Source organism: Mustela lutreola, chromosome 3, assembly GCF_030435805.1.
Source record: "Mustela lutreola isolate mMusLut2 chromosome 3, mMusLut2.pri, whole genome shotgun sequence".
Classification (NCBI taxonomy): domain Eukaryota; kingdom Metazoa; phylum Chordata; class Mammalia; order Carnivora; family Mustelidae; genus Mustela; species Mustela lutreola.
In genome coordinates this window covers 3,364,482-3,382,939 of record NC_081292.1, presented here as the reverse complement: position 1 = coordinate 3,382,939, position 18,458 = coordinate 3,364,482, and the positions used below count along the sequence as shown (strand labels likewise).

The 18,458-nt window shown below is 56.6% G+C and overlaps 1 protein-coding gene across 2 annotated transcripts in view; it reads right to left on the bottom strand.

Annotated features, from left to right (window-relative positions):
• Positions 1 to 18,458, bottom strand: part of TRAPPC9 (trafficking protein particle complex subunit 9) — a 483,860-nt gene that overhangs the window by 352,309 nt on the left and 113,093 nt on the right. For both annotated transcript variants that reach the window (XM_059165548.1, XM_059165549.1), the window contains 2 exons: positions 15,914 to 16,046; positions 13,120 to 13,283 (listed from right to left, as the gene is read on the bottom strand). In XM_059165548.1, the coding sequence (XP_059021531.1) occupies positions 13,120 to 13,283; positions 15,914 to 16,046 (297 nt within the window). The remainder of the gene's footprint in view (positions 1 to 13,119; positions 13,284 to 15,913; positions 16,047 to 18,458) is intronic.

Below are 18,458 nucleotides of genomic sequence, written 5' to 3'. Positions count from 1 at the left end.
CGTCACAGGGCTGTGGTACAGATTAAGCGAAGCCGTGTGTGAAGCGCTGGAAAGCTAAGGACGCTCATGCGCTGCGTGGGGGGGAGGGAGACCGCAAGGAGGCAGCGCGGGGCGGGGGGGGACCCCGTTTGTGCCGTGTGGAAGCAGCTGTGTCACCTTCGTGGCTCCCACGCCTGCCAGACGAGCCCGGCTTTGGGCCAGAAATCAAGGCCTGACACCAAGTACTGCCTCGGCATCTGGTGGAACCAGGAGGCCCTGCACCGGCCTCACCACAGGTCCGGCCGCCACCCTGCGCCCATGACTGGGTTCCCCATCTCCCCCACCCCCCCCAGCCCCTGCTGACCCTCAAACTGGCAGTTTCAGTTCCCGCCAACCACAGACTGAGCGAAACAAGGGAACGACATCCTCCCGCAGGAACCAGGGGCACCCACCCCCTTGCGACTACACAGCCTGCCTCCCACAGCCCCTGGCCTCCCTCTGTTCCCGAGTGTAACCCCCACTTGGCCCTGGGCGCGCGCGGTGTCCTCCTTCCCCAGGCTGTCTGTGTGAAGAGTGAACTGCGTTCTTGCTTCAGGGTCAGGGTCAGGGTCACGTGCCGGGCCATCCCCCACACCCTGAGGCGAGGCCCTTTGCTCGCCGACCAGGTGCGAAGAGCTCGTTTGCCCAAGCCCCTTGGTCCATGAGAAGGCCCTGCCGTGGTCACCCGCTCAGGGCCCAGCTCCAAGGCTCTGGACTTCCCCTCCTCCCGTAGACCCGGCAGGGCCCGAGGCGGGAGCACCGCGCTGCCGCCCAACCCCCCACCCCCGGCTTCCCTTTTCTATGAACCCGTTCTCGGTGCTACATGTCCTCTCCTGGAATGAGGCAGCCAAGGCTTCGAGAGATTAAGGCACTCATCCCCGGTCGAGAACCAGAGCATGCCAACGGCTCCGGACCCACTACACTCATCCGCACGGAGGCAGCTCAAGGCAGACGCACACACAAAGTCCTGCTCCTGGGACCCAGAAGTCACCCACGGAAGAAGCCAGCGGGAGACGGAGCACATGAGCATGCCTGCGCTGAAGAACATGGGGCCGAGCCATGCTGCGAACACCGTCCACACACTGCGCTGGTCCTGGCACGGTCCCTCCGGAACTGGCAGCACACCCACCAGGCCGCAGGGCTTCTCTGGGGCCTCGGAGAGCAGCGCTCCATGCAGGAGCAGACGGGGCAGCATCCACGCAAGGCACTCAGAAGCCAAGTCACGCCTCCCTGCTCATGAGGGGCTCACGGCACACCCGGAATATGCCAGACCCTCTCCACATGCAGGTGTCTGGCCCGATTGCCGCCACAACCCAACGGAGTAGTGGCTCCGATCCCCACAGGAAACTGAGGGGGCGGAGATATGCGATCGCACTCCCGCAGCCGTGAGTACAAGACCTGGCACATGACACACGATGGGCACTCGGGTAGTACCGGTGACACCACAGCACCCCCGACGCCGCCAGCACACGCGGTGTCCAGAGGCCCTATACAGGCACGTTACCACCTGAATCAGAATGACCCAGGGAAGGATGGGGAGTCGGGAAAGGGATGATGACTGTAGGGCCCGCGGGCTCCTAAGACATAGACTGACGACCACATGGGGCAGCGAGTCCCGACAGACCGGGACAGGGGGGCCCTGCCCGCAGCCACAGATGGGACACGCCAGAGAGACAGCCTTTCGGAAGCAGCCGGGAAGGCAGGGAGAAGTCAGGCAGGTTAGAAAGAGCGAGCGGGAGGGGCACTGGGGGGCTCAGTTGGTTAAGTCTGGACTCTGGGTTTCAGCTCAGGTTCAAGATCTCGGGGTCATGGGATGGAGACCCACCTCGGGCTCTGCGCTCAGCACAGAGTCTGCTTGTGCCCCTCCCTCTGCCCCCTCTCCCTCTGCATATGTGCTTGCGCACTCACACTCTCTATAAAATAAATCAATAAATAAAATCTTTTTGTTAAAAGATTTATTTGACAGACAGAGATCACAAGCAGGCAGAGAGGCAGGCAGAGAGAGAGGAGGAAGCAAGCTCCCCGCTGAGCAGAGAGCCCCAAGGTGGGGCTCCATCCCAGGACCCTGGGATCACGACCTGGGCCGAAGGCAGAGGCTTAACCCACTGAACCACCCAGACACCCCAATAAATAAAATCTTTAAAAGTCGGGGGGAACCTGTGTGGGTGACCCCCGACCTGTCCCGTCCATGCACAGGTGCACGTGTTTGGGTGCACAGGCCCCCCGCTGGCCCTGCCTTCCCCCTCCTGCCTTTGTCTGCACGGTCTCTCCATGTCTGCCGGGAAACATGGACTCACCTTCACAAGCTGACCTGACCCCTGGTCTTTATGGCAGCCCCAGAAGTCACACTGCCCGCCGCTTGCATTCTGGGGCTGGCATAGAACCGAAGCGAGTGCCTTGGCTCCCAAACCACGGAAAGGACCAAATCATCTCAAGAAACCAGTAATTCACATTCTGTAAATATGCTATATTTACTATATTCTTTAACTCTATCTTCCAACCAGTGAATTACTGCAGAATGGAAGGGATTTGAGATGCCGGCTATAGGACACCAGGACAGAACGGCATTTGGGCCCTACCTGCTGGGAGGCCAGGCCCCAAGGTCCCCCGGTCCTGAAGTGCACACTAACTTCTTTAAACAGCCTCGCCATCCTCTCTGGCAGGACTGGCCAGAGCGCCCACAGCAACTAGGACCCTGAGGCAGATCCCAGCAGGTCCGTGCTTCAGAAACAGGTCTCCCCTGCATGGGCAGGAACCAGGTGAGGGCTCTGGGGTGCATTCCCTGAGCCAGAGGACAGGGCCCAGACAGGACTGGAGTGCCTGGAGCCATCTGGCCTCACCCTCCGAGCCCCAGTTACCCCCCGACACATGCTGCTCCCCCACCGAGGTCTCCTGGACCACTTTCCTACGTGGCCGATTCTGACTCCTCCCTCACAGCCCGACCCTGAGGTTCCTCTGCTGCAATGCGGTTTCTATCCCACACTGCTCCCCTGGGCTCTGAAGCTCCCACCTCCGTTAGAACATCACCGCCTGCATCAAGCAGCTCACTCCTCCACCAACTGCAAGGCGGGAGCCAGGCCCCTTGAAGCTCACCACTCCCAGGAGAGGCAGGGCACCCACCTGGCTACAAATGCCCAGTTTAGGAGAAAACTGTGTGGGTTCGACTCCAGGCTCTAGCCGGGCATCCCTAGGTAAGCCACAGAACTTCCACATGCCTCAGTGTGCTCATCTATAAAACAGGTTGTCGTGGAGAAGAAACGAGCTAACAAAAGTAAAGCAACCAGAACAAGGTCCGGTTTAGACACGACCCCCACGCCGTGTCAGCTGTTCCGGCTGGGCCGGCCTCGCTTCCCCCCACGGAGCTGCGCAGGGAGCAGGTAAGTCGCAGGGAGGCTGCAGGCCTGCGCTCGGCACTCAGCGAGTCCACAGCAGTGCCGGCGGCCATCAGCATCCTTCCCGCGCAACGAGGAGTAGCGCCGGGCACGTGGGGGGCGCTCAGGAAGCATTCGACGTGGAACAGATAAATGTATTCCAAGACATTTCAGATTTAGACTTAGAACAGATGGGGGGAAAGTGGCGTGAGGAAAGCAGATTACCAGATTGAATGTACACTAGGATTTCGCGGCCCAAAAATGTTCACATGGAAAAAATACATGGGTATAGCCCACCTTACAGCTAACGTGGGTCCCCTCCGAGTACAGGATCACAGTCGTTTCAAATTGCTTTTATTTTCTGAATTTTCTACAATGAGGCAATATATTACACTTCCCTAAACGTATACACATGCACGCACGCTTACCTCTCAGTGCTGTATCTAAATCCTCCGGGGACCCCCATTGCCCCGGTGGGACATGGGGAGAAGCCCCATGAATCTGGGGTCTGCAAGCGCACGCATGGGGCTGAGCATGCTGACCCCCGCCCGCCTCACCCCCCCACACCCGCCCCAGACAGTGAGGCCGGGTTCTCAGCCAAGGCAGCTGCTTCTCCCAGGACCACCGGTAAGGGCCCAGCGATAATGTGGATTGATGGCAAGGACAGTGACCGCCTGGGGCACGGGTGTGCCTGAGCCCCCAGACTCAATCCCCAGCCCGTCAACTTCTTGGAAGCAGTGCATCAGCGCTGCTGCTCCGTGCAACCCAGGCGGTGCCCAGGAAGAACGGACTGGGCTTGGGAGAAGCCAGTCCAAGCTCCCGAGAGAAGCTCTGCCCCTACTTTCCACTCCCTGTGCTGCCGGGCTCTGTGGGCAGCGATGGGGGAGTCCAGGGAACAAGACACATCTCTCCCTGGAGTCCCTTTATAAAAACAAGTGCCACCACCATCTCCTACGTGCTGTCTTCTAACCTCAGACTACGGCTCTGTTACTGCCATGTTATGAAAGAGCCAACTAAAGCTCAGAGAGTTGCAACAATGTCCCCCTAGTCAAACAGCCAGAGGAGAAAGAGCCAAGGTCACGGCCAGGGACTTTCCACTCCACGCTGTGCCTCTCACTGCTCCCCCGAGCAGTAACCAGGCAGCTTCACAAGCTCCCAATGGACACATAGCGGTGGTGATGGGAGAGAGGACTCCGAAAGGAGATGGTGGGAAATCAAACAGTCAAATGGTGAGCTTCGGGATCAGACCAATAGGAATCTGAGTCCCAGCACTGCCCCAGCGGCCCTCCTCCGTCGACCCAAGACACTTCGTCAGCGGGTAGAGACGACCCTGGGGTCGGCACCAACATACGCTGAGGCAGGCCAGCCCCGGCACAGCAGCCTGGCACGCAGAGGCGGCCTAGGGAAACGACAGGGCGCCATGCTGCTGGCCTTCCCCTTCCATTCACCCGGGAACACTCGCCACGCAGCCTCTAACGTCCCCAGGGCACCCACCGTGCTCCGCTCTGGGGAAAAGAGGTGAATCAGAAGGGGTCCCTGTGGGGCGCCCGGGGGACTCAGCAGCTTACGCAGCCGCCTTCGGCTCAGGTCAGGATCCCACGGTCCTGGGACTGGGCCCCGCATCGGGCTCCCTGCTCAGGGGGGAGCCTGCTTCTCCCTCTGCCCCTCCCCTTGCTCATTCTCTCTCTCACTCACTCTCAAATGAATGAATAAAATCTTCAGAAGGAGGAGGAGGAGGAGGACAAGGCGAAGGAGAAGAGGAGGCGCTCCCTGCCTGTAGAGGGACACACGCCTGGGTGGGATCTCTGATTCCAGCAGGCGCTCCCTGCCTGTAGAGGGACACACGCCTGGGTGGGATCTCTGATTCCAGGAAGGAACAAGGTGGGGGGCAGAAGAGAAGACCCCAGAAGCTCAGAGCAGGTGACAGACAATGTTCTTCGCAATCTGAAATTTTCTTAAAAGTCTATAATCCCATCACATACAGAACAAACAAAACTGCCTTACTGCCCTGCCCAAGTCGGGGCGACATCCAACTAAGCTGGGGCTCGCTGGCCTAGGAGGTAGAGGCAGGACGCACACCTGCTGAGGCCCCAGATCTGCAGGAAGGAACGGAGGCTCGCGGCCAGCAGCCTGGTGTGGCAGGACTTCATCACCGGGGCAGGGGGCGGAAGCGAAACTAAAACCTCTAATTGCAGCACTCTTCTTGGCTGTTTGATGACTTTTCGTTTCTCAAAAGTGTTGCCGCTGAGACATCAACTGTGCTCAGATGAGCTGTGAGATGTGCTCTGGGCTCCCCGCGGTCCTGGCTGCAGAGCACAGAAGGCTGGCTGTGTCACAGGCGTCCGGAGGCAGCGGTGTGTAAGGGACGTGGAAGACACCATTAGCTGGGCTCTCAGCTGGGCTGCAGGGGGCACCCACAGACGAACCCCCGAAGGAGGGTGGGGCAGGAAACGCACACCTGGTGCGACTCCCCACCGTCCCGCACACAGCAGCCACAGGGCGGCTGACGGGGAACGAGCACGTCCACGAGGCAGGCATCGTGCAACGACCTTCACGTGCATGTGTCTCTGAGCCCACACAGCGATGCTCATAACACATCCTGCTATCGTCCCCTCGGGCCAGCTGCGCAAGGGCTCACGGGAGCGGGTTGGAGCCAGGAGTCCACCTACCCCTGTAAGGGCCTGCCCCTCCCAGAGGAACTTGCTTGTGGACCCCGATGTAGGGGTGGGGCAGGACAGGTGGAGATGTCCAATCGGTGCAGCATGTGTATATCCACTAGGGTGGATTGAGATCCGATTGGCCACCTGTATAGGGGCGGGACTCAACCAACCGCATAAAGGTTGCTGCGAGGCTAGCAGGGAAGGAGGAGAGCTGCACCGGGAGCAGAAGAGTCCACGGGAGCGAAGAGCCGGCGGAGTGGAGGAGCTATAACAGCTCTTGTAAGAGCTATAACAGCCGCGAGCGGTCCCGCCACCGGCGGTCCCTGCGCCTGCAGCCTCCAGCCGCCTGCAGCTTCCAGTCGCCTGAGGCCCCGCCTCCAGCGGTCCCGCCTCCAGCAGCCCGGAGCAGCCACCTGCAACCACCTTGAAGTCTGCAGCTTCAAGCTGCCTGAGGCCCCGCCTCCGGCAGCCCTGAGCAACCTGTAGCCTTCAGCCACGTGCAGCTTCCAGCAGCCCCGAGCTGTCTAGACATCAGCGGTCCCGCTGTCAGCGGTCCCTCGACGCCTGCGGCCCTGAGACTCCAGTGGTCCAGCGGTCAGCGGTCCCGAGATACCAGCGGTCCCCACGCCTGCAGCCCCTAGACGTCAGTGGTGCCGAGACACCAGCGGTCGAGCGGCCCAGCAGTCAGCAGTCCTGACACCTGCAGCCCCTGGATGCCAGCGGTCCCAAGACGCCAGTGGCCCTGAGATGCCAATGGCCCCTAGCCGCCAGCAGCCTCGCCGCAAAATGCCTCGCCACCCCGAGCCACGAGCGGCCTTGTCCACAGCGGTGGCTTCCTCTGGGTGGCAGCCTGGTCAGAGTGGCATCGTGGGGAGCAGAGTCTGTGTCATCCGGGTTGTCCTCCTTGTCATCGTCGCTGTCATCATTGCCTCTTCATCGTCGGGAGCGGCCTCGTCCGGGAAGCGGTCTTGTCCAGAATGGCCCCTTCTTGGGAGCGGCCCTGTCTGGGGAGCAACCTCATGGAGCAGCAGCCTCATCTTGGGAGTGGCCTCTTCTTGGGAGCGGCTCCGATCATGGAGCGGCCTCATCTGCGGAGCGGCCTCATCTAGAGCAGCCTCGTCCAGAGCGGCCTTCTTGGGAGTGACCTTGTCGGGATCATCGTCCTCGCCTTTTCGTAAGAGACAGCCCTGACCGGTCAGTTTGATTCTTGATGCTTGGCGCGAAATAAAGTTTTGTTTGACCTTCGCTTTGTATCGGTCTCGTTCCTTTGATCACGGACCCTAACACCCCAAGACACTGCCCTGTCTAGCCCTGACAACAAACCTGTGAGAGACGGCTACAGGTCAATTTTCAGAAATGCACCTTTGATATCTTTATTTGAGAGAGAAAGAGAGGGGAGCCAAGCAGGGACAGGGACAGAGGGAGAGACAGAATCATGAGCGGCTCCGTGCACAGTGCAAGCCCAATGCAAGGCTCGATCCCACGACCCTGAGATCATGACCTGAGCCAAAATCAGGAGTCAGACGATCGACCCACCGAGCCACCCAGGCGCCCCTCTTCCTCATTTTCACTGCTGCATCAGCACTGCTGGTGCCTGGACCTCCTGGGGAAGCCTGGGCCCCACAGAAGAGGACATTGCAGCAGCTGGCAGCTACGTGCTCCCACAGGGCCACACTGCTGGCCCCAAACAACCAACTGGGAATTTGATGTTCAAAAATTCCCAAACTGGGGTACCCAGGGGGCTCAGTCGGTTAAGCATCTGCCTTCGGTTAAGCATCTGCCTTCGGCTCAGGTGACGATCTCAGGATCCTGGGTTCAAGTCCCGGGTCAGGCTCCCTGCTCAGCACAGAGTCTGCTTCTCCCTCTTCCTCTGTCCCTCCCCCACCCCTGATCATACACTCTCTCTACCTCTCAAATAAATAAAATCTCTTTAAAAAAAAAAAAAAAAAAAAGTTCCTAAACTGCAGGGCCAGACACCCTAACTTCCTCTGCGCTCCCCACCGTGCTGGCTCACTTGTCACCCGCACTCCCAGGGAGGTGAACATATCAGGTCTTGTAATAGTGGCTAAAAGGCACTCCACTTGGTCTTCCAACGAACGGGGCTTGTAAACGTCTCCACAACCGTGTGAATCCACAACCGTGCCACAGGCTGAGCTGCTCGAGAAGGCCACAGCAGTCATGTCCACCAGGGACGCAGAGCTGGAGGAGTTCCTGCCACTCACGACTTCCAGTGTCTTCCTAGGAGTACAGCAGCTGGTCCCCGCACTGGGTTCCTCGCTGCGGCAGAAAGGTGCTAAGTGCCTGCAACACTCGGTCCCACTCAGCGAACATGCGTGACACCCACGCTGAACCGAGAGCCCCTTCAGGACAGGATTCATGGGTCATTCATGGGCCCGGCAGGATGCGTGTGTAGCCACGTGATGTGAACGTCTGCTTGTTGGGGGACACAAAGCCAAGTGAAGTGAGTGTTGCTGGGACAGAGTGTAAGCAGGGCAGCGTGCGGGAGGAGCGGCATGTCTCCGTCTGGGGGTCGGGAAAGCTTCCAGGAGGTGGTGTGGGGACTGGGATGAGTGACGGAGGGGACGTGAGAGGCGCCCGGGACACCGGACAGTTGGCCAAGCTGTGACTACATCCAACTGTGGCCACAGGGAGCCAGGCGACAAAGACCATGGAAGCACCCTCCCCCACCCAGAGGACAGGCACTCGGAGCTGATTCCTGGGTGTCCCAGGGCCCCACACAATGGCCACCACGTAGGCGTGCTCAGAAAAGGCTTGTTGAAGCCCTGGACAAACGGACAGCCGACGAGTAGGCAGAGGGGACAAGCGAGTGCAGGGGAGCGGTGGGGGCAGAAAGCGGAGAGCGAACCTTCCCGCTGCCTCGCGGCCCACATCACACAGGCTACTACCCCTGGCTTCCGCCCACACCAGACCCGTGAAGACAGGGGTCACTGCTGTCCTGCTCCCCAAGCACAGCGGTGGGAAGAAAGAAGGCAAGCAGCAAGTCAGACAGGAGTTTCTCCAAATGCTGGGCTGAGAAACTGGGTACAAGAAAGCTAGGTGGGGCGCCTGGTGGCTCAGTCGTTAAGCATCTGACTTTGGCTCAGGTCACGATGCCAGGGTCTTGGGCTCGAGCTCCGCATCAAGCTCCCTGCCCAGCGGGGAGTCTGAGTTCCCTCACCCACTCCCCCTGCTTGTGCTCCTACTCTCACTGTCTCTCTCTCTCTCTGTCAAATAAATAAATAAAATCTTTAAAAAGCAAGCAAGCAAGCAAGCAATCTATGTACAAAGACGTTGAGTGGAAGAGCACCCACACTTTATGAAGATAATGGTGAGGGCGGGGTCAAGATAATGACGACAGGTGACAGGAAGACCTACTGCGCGCTGGCCCCTGTGACACAGGCATGCAAATCCCAACAGCCAGAAGGATGACACAGTCCTCTCCCAGGTACGCAGAATCCGCCCATCACAGAAGCAACAAGCACAGTCCACGTCCTGCCGCCAGTAAGTGGCAAGGCCAGGCTGAACGCGTCTGGTGCCAAGACTATAATGGGAATCATAGCAGCGGAGTCTAATGCTGAGGACGGCCTGATCCTGGGGGCTCCCTCCGGGCCCCGCAACCCTCTGCTGGCCACAGCAGTCTGCTCCCTGCTCCCCTGGACCTACACCCACAACCCAGCTGGAGACAGACAACGCTCACCCAACGCAGAGCAGCTTAAAGTCTTTGCAGGAAGGAGGTGGTCCCAGCAGAGCAGCAGAGGCAGAAGCTCACATGGCCCAAAGCTGAGCATCTAAGAGGACCCAGGCAACTCATTAGAAATATCAAAGTGATTTACACACATCAGTTTTTCACCCCACCCACTCAGCAGGTGAACCAGGCAGACTCCTACAGGCCCGTTCTATCACTGAGAAAGGCCCTGCCCATCACCACCATCGGCAACCCCTCAGCACTAAGCACCAGCCAGACACTAGGCCTGGAGGACCAAGGGCCACCACGCTGGCCTCTGGGAGACTCACAGCTGCTCGGGGACAGAGAGCCTTCCCGGGACAACCACCACACATTGGGCACCTGGAGGCACTCCGAGACAACAGAGGAGGGGACAGAGGAGGCCAGGGGACGAAGGGTTCTCAGGGTGACCACGAAGCTGGAAGCCAGAGGAGAAGTTCCCTGGGAATGAGCAGGTAAAGGGGCAGGAGTGGAAGTCCACGAGCTGAGCTCTCGAGAGAGAAGACGGTTTATCCTCCAGTGTAAAAGACAGAGCCCGATGTCCAGGCACCTGAAGTGAGATCCGAATGACCTCTGCGCTGGGAGCTGAAGGGAAGAGACGGGCAAAGGGGAGGCTGAAGCACGGGGAAGACGCCGGTCACACAGGCCCCTGCGACTGGGGTCCAGGCCCACAGGAAGTTGTTCGAGGACTTCCGAAAGGGACAAACAGGAGGATTCCCGCTTCAGAAAGGAGCAGCAAGTTCCTAACCAACAGTGGACACACGATCTCCACTCGGGTTTATCTGAGAAAACGAAAAGACGGTTTCCAGTTGCTTAGCCGTGACGGGGAGAAAAGGTATGAGACATGCTTCCCCGTTACGGGCTCTGGGATTATCTGTCATTCACCCGGAGTCCCCGGGTTCCAACACCGACCACACCCTCAAAGCAAGGATTAAATTCCAAATACCAGATGAAGGTATTTCATGTCAGGGAGGCATGTCCTACCTAACCGCTAAGTACCCGCTCCCCAAAATAGGGGTAAGACAAGATGAGCCTAAGGCAGGATCCAAAGCTTCCCACAGGCCGAAAGTAGACAAAGTTTCTTTAAATGAGACACAAGGGCAAGGACCACAGAGGAAAACAGTGATTAATTAGGTGAACTGTATTACGATGAGTAACTTCCATTCACCTAAAGCACCACTAAGAGACCGCAGAGGCAACCGCGCAGGAGACATTCACTCTTCTTCCCAGCCAAGAGCTCATACGCAGAACACACACATCTTTCGCGTCAGGAGTGATGGGGAGACACAGGGAAGCAACAGAGCGAGACAGAGAAGAATACCCAGTGGGAAAAAGGGACCAAAGCACTTGGACAAAACAGGATCTGAGTGTCCAAAACCATATGAAAGGTACTCAGCTTCCCTGGTCATCAAACAAACACAAACTAAAACCCCAGTGTTACACGGTGACACCCACCCGCCCCACCAGAGTGACTGCAGATGCCAAGAATCAGTGAGTATCTGAGCAACCTGACTCTCACACGATGATGGAGCGAACGAGTGCAGCCCCTGTGGGAAAGCGTTCTGCTCTAAAGCTGAGTACACGTCCACCCCACCCCAGCATTCCACTCCTGGAGATACACGGGTGGGAACATCTGCAGACGCCCCCCCAAAGCACGCGCCAAAATACTCAAGAGCAGCGCTACTCTTAACAGTCCAAGATGGAAACTTCCCAAATGTGCTGGGTCATACAGTGTGGGGCCTTCACACAGTAGAGCCCGTCAAGGCAACACAAACAAACGGCGATGGCAGCAGGGGTGACAATGGTGGCAGCAATAAGGGTGACAGCGGCCCTGGTGACAATGTTGCTGGTGGTGATGGGGATGATGGCAGTGGTGGTGGTGGTGGAGGTAATGGTAGAGATAGTAGAGATGGTGCTGGTGGTGATGGTGGCGATGGTGGTGGTGATGATGGAGGTGAAGGCAGTGGAGGTAATGGTAGAGGTGGAAGTGATAGAGGTGGCGGTGGCGGTGGTGGTGGTGGAGGTAGAGGTGGAGGTGGTGACAGCAGTGACAGTAACAGCTAACAAATCTGAGTGTAATAATGCAGCAAGTGCTGTTCCAAGCACTTTGCATACATCATCTTATTGAGTTCTCATAATACCCCTGTGATGTAGACACTATTATTAGTGCTATTTTACAGAAGAAAAGTCCAGGAGAAGTTTAATGACTTGCCCAAGATAACACACAGCGAGGAAGTGACAGCCGGAACCTGAACTTAGGCAGCATCTCCCTAGGAGGAGAGGCACAGACGGGGACAGCGCACAAGACAGGACCGGCAGATACACGCTTCGGGTCCCTCCCGCACACTTCATCAGAACCAGGGGGAGAAACCAGGGAATGTGAGGTGCTCTGGCGTTCTCCCCAGCGGGATGGGCTCAGAGCCACCCTTTTTTACACAATTCAAATTCCTTCCTTCACAGTATAATGATCTGCAGGACAAATTCTCCTAAACTCTCCCCTTGCCCTTCCCTCTAATGAGACGGCAGGGGCTCTACCTCTGATGAACTCATTCATTCCGCTTGGTTTTTCCCACGTGATGACATCAGCCTGAGGAGGGAGCCCTGTGCCGGGGAGTAAGAGGCAGCCAGCGCACCCTTCCCTAGGAACTCAGCCACAGCCGGTCAAGCTCCCGTGGAGGCCTGGCTCGCCTCGCCCCATATGGAGAGCACAGAAACACCCCAGGTTCTGCAAGCTTGCTTCCCCTCGTCTGTCCTTGGCCTCACTGGCTCGTGTACGTTCTGGGACGTCGTTACATGACCCGACCGTACTCGCACTTACTCCTCCCGACCCCGTCCCTCCTCCGTATCATCCACTCCCCTCGACCGGTATCGCTCACTGACCTCGCAGCCTCCGCAGTCTGCCGCACCCACTTTACTTCGCGTGCTAAGTGCTCCCCCCGTCTGCCCAGGAAGGGACTGGCATGCAAAGGACCAACGGCTGCTAAATGGTGAAGCCAAAACTTGAACACAGGTCTCACGGCGCCCGGCTTCTGCGTCCCAGCAGCAGAAAACAAAGCATCTGTGTTGAAGCGGGAGCACACAGCACTATGACCAAACCTGCAGAAAGACCCAGGGCAGACAAACGGGCCCTGAGCCGCGACAGGTCTCCACTCCTTCCAGAGGATCCCTCCTGAGGGTCTGGGAAATGTGACCAGCACCAGGGACAAGGGCTCCGCTGCCCTCCTCCATGTGTTCCTGACTCATCAGTCTCAGGAGGGCAGCAAACCAGAAGAGAAAGAAGCTTTCTTTCTCTTGAGGCGTCTCTTCTGGAGACAAAGACGACAACCACTTCTAGGTTCAGACCCACCTTTGGTGGTGAGGATTTTGGAGGTGACTTCCAGTTTCTCCAGCGGCTCCATCCCGATGTTCTCCAGTTGGATGACGAGCTGCTGGGTCTCCCCGTTGTAGAGCTGGACCGACACGTTGGTGGACGTCTCGTCACCAGAAGAAGGCTGCAGGGAGTGTGCAGACCTAAAATAGCAGCAACAGAGTAGACTTCAAACAGAAAGAATCAAAGAAAATAGTGGCATATCAGAACTAGTCACATCACCAGACTGAACGCATTCCAGAAACAGGGACCGGGGAGCGTAAAGCCCAGCTCTGGGGCGCGTGGGCCGAGAGCCACATGTGGACAACTCTCCACATGCAGCCATGCCATGTGCTCCTGCTCTGCCGTGACCTACTGTGTGCGCACGGGAGCATGTGTGTAAAACTCCTTAACTACTGAATTATGGTAGGGTCTAAGATGAAACAGTGAATTAGTTCAAATGATCCATGAACCACGGCTCTCTAAAAAAATTCTGCAAATCTCATGCTCAGAATTGCCTTGTGAAAACCCATAGATTAAAGAAGAAACCTTAGATGAACCATTCCGACGGACACCACGGGAACTGGAGGGACAGATCGATGGAAAGTATGTAAAACGGACTCCACGTCACAGGTGAAAATGACCAGCAGAGGCTGCAGGCCCCCTGGGGTCGTGTGGCATCTCTGTGGTCCGCTGGGGCCCAGGCCAGTGGGTGTGCAGCCCCACGTGCAGACCCGAAGCCTGCCGCCTCTCCCCAGAGGCTCCTGGGCCATAGCCCTCAGGTTCAAATACACACACTGTGCTCTGGGAGGTTTGGCCCCAAGAGAGAGGGTGGCCACTGAAGGAAAGGGTCAACATTCTCTCTTGGGGAAGGGTCCTCCTGACACCCCGCTCTCTTCCCCCTTGAACCTGAGGGATTTTCCACAGAAAGGGCCGTGAGTCCATGCCATATACTTAACTGAGCCAGAAATGGACAGATTCCAGGTCACCCCACCCAGCAAGGGCCCAACAGCCTCCCTGCCAGCCAGTGCTTTCTAGCTCTGCTCCTGGCCGCAGACCAAAGGACTGGGGTCAGACCCAAGACCTGTTCTATGTGCCGCAAGAGAGCTTCCTAGCCCCACACTGGTCCAAAAGGCAGAAGAGAATGTTCCAGACAGAGCTGGTCTCACACCTCCGGCATCCAAGAGACGATGTTTAAACAAATCAGGCTTATTGAGCCAACCATGCGCCTCCTGGGGGCCTCCCATTACTGGCTCTGAGAGAGAAGTTTTATATCCAAACCACATTTTCAGAAAAAAATACCATAAGGAATCAAGGTGAATGCATTCCTTTACATTGACACCTTCACAGTTGCTCATGAGTCAGGAATAAACTTCCTCTGTCAAGGAAGGAAGCATGACTCCCGTCCTCACTCTAAATGACTTCCCGTATTATAACATCCCGTCCTTCCAGAGCAAACGCTGTTTGCAATTAACTTGAAATTGCAGACGAGGTATTCAGAAAAACTGAAACACAGCGAGACTAATTACTTTGCATCTGAAACAAACAGGGTGTCAGCCCCCCAGCACCACAGGGGAAGAAGGCAGGAGAAAGCAGAGCCACTGTGCGGCCCGGGGCCTGGCCGACACAGGTGCCATCCATCCCCAAGTCCAGTGTCCCTCGGACAGAGCCAGAACCAGAAAGGGGCTGAGTCCCAGATGAGCAGTGGCAGTAAGGAGATGGCAGTCAGACATGTCCCCTTTTCTGGCCATATTTTCCCTTGCCTGACCATCTGGCCAACTTTTGTGAATCCCGTAAGGCCCGATTTAAACATCACACCTGTGAAGCCTTCCTGAGCCGTGAACGGGAGAGTGGCCTCCCTCTACTTGTTTTCAGGAGCACTTAGCAAACTGGACTATGGTAAGTCTACGTACTCTCCAGACAGGAGCTCCTACAACAGGCAAAGCCTAGGTCGAGGGCATTTCTGGTTAGTGTCTCCTCCGACAGACCAAGCCTAGATCATGTGGCAGGTGTCAATAAATGCATGGTAGTGAATGTGATAGCTCAAGTCACAGCAATATTTACTTTAATCAGAAGCAACACTCAAGGAACGGTCACCTGAAATCAGACACTCCACACTAAAGCCACCAAAATTCATTTTTTAAATTGAGGTATTATTTCCATACAATGAAATTCACTCGTCTCTGTATGCAATTCAATCATTTTTAGTAAATTTACAACAGCCACTGCTAGCCAACCTTTCATCATCCAAACTGAGGATCTTTACATCATACTTTCGGAAGCAATTAAAATGGAAACTCTTGGCTTATGTTACATGGTTATCCAAACGTAACCTGGGATACAAGATATAATGTTGCAACGTCTTGATGCGCAAACATACGTCTCGATAAAGAAGGTGGGTGAACACTGGGAAGAAAAACCACAAAGAGTTAACAGCAACGGTTTCTGGGACTCCTGAGATGTATTTCCCGCCCTTCTTCATGCTTTCCTATAAAGTTCCTTAAAAAAGAAAATCTACTTTTTAAAAGATAGGAATTAACTGTTTTTCACAAAAAGTAGGATTCCAAAGGCTCATCTCCTAGTTTGTTCTGTTCGTGGTAAGAAACACCTCAACTCTGTCCCATCTCACTTTACACAAAGCACAGTGCCTACTGGTTATCCTGGAGAAACGCTTCGCCCGTCTTTTGGTCCTAAGCATCAGGGATGAACTCAGACTTTGGTGCCACTGAAAATGAATGCTCAGGACGATAGTGAAGGGCCCTCTCTTGGGGGACAAGAGATGCCCGCATCCCACCTGGGCAGGGAGGTGCTGATCTGCAGCCTGGGCAGGGCCGGGATGACTTCTACCGCGGAGCCGCCAGTCTTCACCCCAGGGAGGTTATCCAGCAGGCAGTCGCTGAAGACGCCGAAGACCGTGGTGTGGTAACCTGGGAAGTGAAACCAAGAGCTTCACAGCCCTGGAAAGGCCTCCAGCCTCAGGCCCCTGTCTGCAGGCCGGCCCGCCCCAGACCCCAGCTCAGTCTGACGTCAGCCCCCTCCGTCCCACCCACAGCTCAGCCGAAGCCCTGGCTGCCTCACAGAGATGAAGGGGTGACAGTCCCCACAGCCCTACCTCACGGGACCCCTGGGTCCAAGGGAAAGTGTGTGTGGGTCTTCGTCAGCTAGAAATCTCTAGGCAACTTAATACCACTTCTCAGGACTTGGAGAATTTGCTTTTCAAACGTGCCTGTCACTAAGAGAGTGGGAGCTAGTGCTCCTTTGCAGGACGGAATGGGACGGAGCAAGTGTCTGAAAAATGATTCAGACTCTTCCGTGGAGAGATGAAAGTTCAAGAGCCAATTACTGTTGTAACTGCTACGTGATGCGGCAAATCTGCCATTTGTGTCCAAGCGCTGTGATCAAAGATTAGCGGATTCTCCGTGCAAAAAGAAAAAAAAAAAAAACCTCCACTGGTTAGATAAGCACTTAAAATTATTTAAGCAGAGCTTTAAAATGGCTTTTGAAATTTCGAGAGATAATTTTATAAACAGTGTTCACTGTGTAAGAAAATTAAACAACATGCATGGTTATGTGCTTCAGGAAAGGACCTCCGTGCACCACCAGGAACCAGAGGAGAAAGGTGGTTAGCTCGGGGGAGTCAGGGCCCGACGGCACCCCCAGCGGCTCCTTCACCATCTGTCAGTGGCAACTGGTTGCTCTCGCAACCTAAAATCATCAATTCACAGCATCTATGCTGCCTTCCTTTCGAAATATGTTTCCTAAAAGACCTAATTTAACTTGCAAACGTGTTCCTCCACGGAAGTCCACATCTGGCAATATGCCCCCTCCTCTTTTTCTTTCCAGAAAGCCTGAGTTACTTTTGTTCTCCATTTCTTAATTAAAATCAATCATTTTCCTTTCCTTATGTACCACTGAAGAGGACTGCAAAGAAATGCAAAACCTGATGACAAGTCCTGTTATACTTCGGATAACACGAGGTCAGGCCCTCTACTTCCCACAGAAGGTGCGCCAAAGATGAACGCGACTGGTCTGTACCAACTCGGAGCTCGGTTACTAAGGCTCTGACTTCTTATCCAGTGGGTATCGGTTAGTAATTAGGGGTCAAGGCCATCAGTCCTAAGTATTTCCCCTCTCATCTGTCTTGACTCCACTCCCGTCCACGGCTGTGACCCTACCTTGGTCCTTCCATCCCGGGGCGACACCAACAGCTTCCTAGTTGGTCTCCCTGCACCCAGCACCAGCCTGTACTCCAGAGAGCGGCCTGGAGGTCCCTTTGCAAGGCTTCTCTGACCGGATCTCTCCTCCCATGAAATGCAACCCCACGGAGAAAGCCAGCACCCCTTAGCCCTTCTGGGTCTGGCCTCTGTCTCCCTTCCCAGCCCTGTCACTACCACCCCTCCGCCTGGGACAAGATCCTCGGAGCCACCACCAAGTCCCCAGCACTCCACGGGTCTCTGGACCAGCCGTTCTCTGTGTTTGGAAGCCCCCTACTCCCCACCCCATTCATTCGGATAATTCCTAGCTGGCCTTCAAACCTCAGGGTCCCTTAGTAGGAGGAAGTCCTTCTCGACCCACTCCCCTTCTGGGTCACCTCTCCCCACATTCCTGGCAGTCGTGTGCAGGGCCCCTCAGTGCTTGCTGCAACACGTCCTAACCCAGCGTGACGCCCCCCACCCACCCACCACAGACACCACGTCACCAAGTGACTGGAGGTCCTGGAGACCCACCGCACACCAGGGAGTGGCACAGCGGATGAGGCCAGTGAGCAGCTGCCTTCGGGGGCAGAGCGCTGCCTGAGTACCCAGCAGGGGACCTGACCCAGCACGGAGGACAGTCTCCAGAGGAAAGGAAGTCTGAGCTAAGAGTTGGAGGGAGCCGGGAGCAGCCGAGTCTGGAAGTGTGCCAGCAGAAGGAAAAGCACAGGCGAGCTCAGAAAGGGCACGCTTCTAGAACAGCAAGGAGCCCAGGAGAGGGACGGACGGGTGCCTCAGGAGGAGGGGAGGGGCATGCGGCAGATCAGATACAGAGGGTCAGACGCCAGTAGGGGTGGGGATGGCGGATCCCGCACGCACGGGGGTGGCCAAGGGGAGAGGAGGTCAGACCAAGCGTGGGGAAGCCAGGGGGTCAGTGGATCCTGACAGCAGGGGGAGCCTGTGGGCATGTCTGCAGCCCCAGCAGGACAGGAACCAGAGGCCTGACACAGAGCAGGACCCCTCGCACTGTAGGGAACGCTGCGGGCCCACTGCAGCCCATGCACGCCAAGCCACTCCTTGCCATGGCACGGCCCCAGTATCTCTGAAGCAAGCAGTCGGAACCAACCCTCGGGGACCGGGGACAGG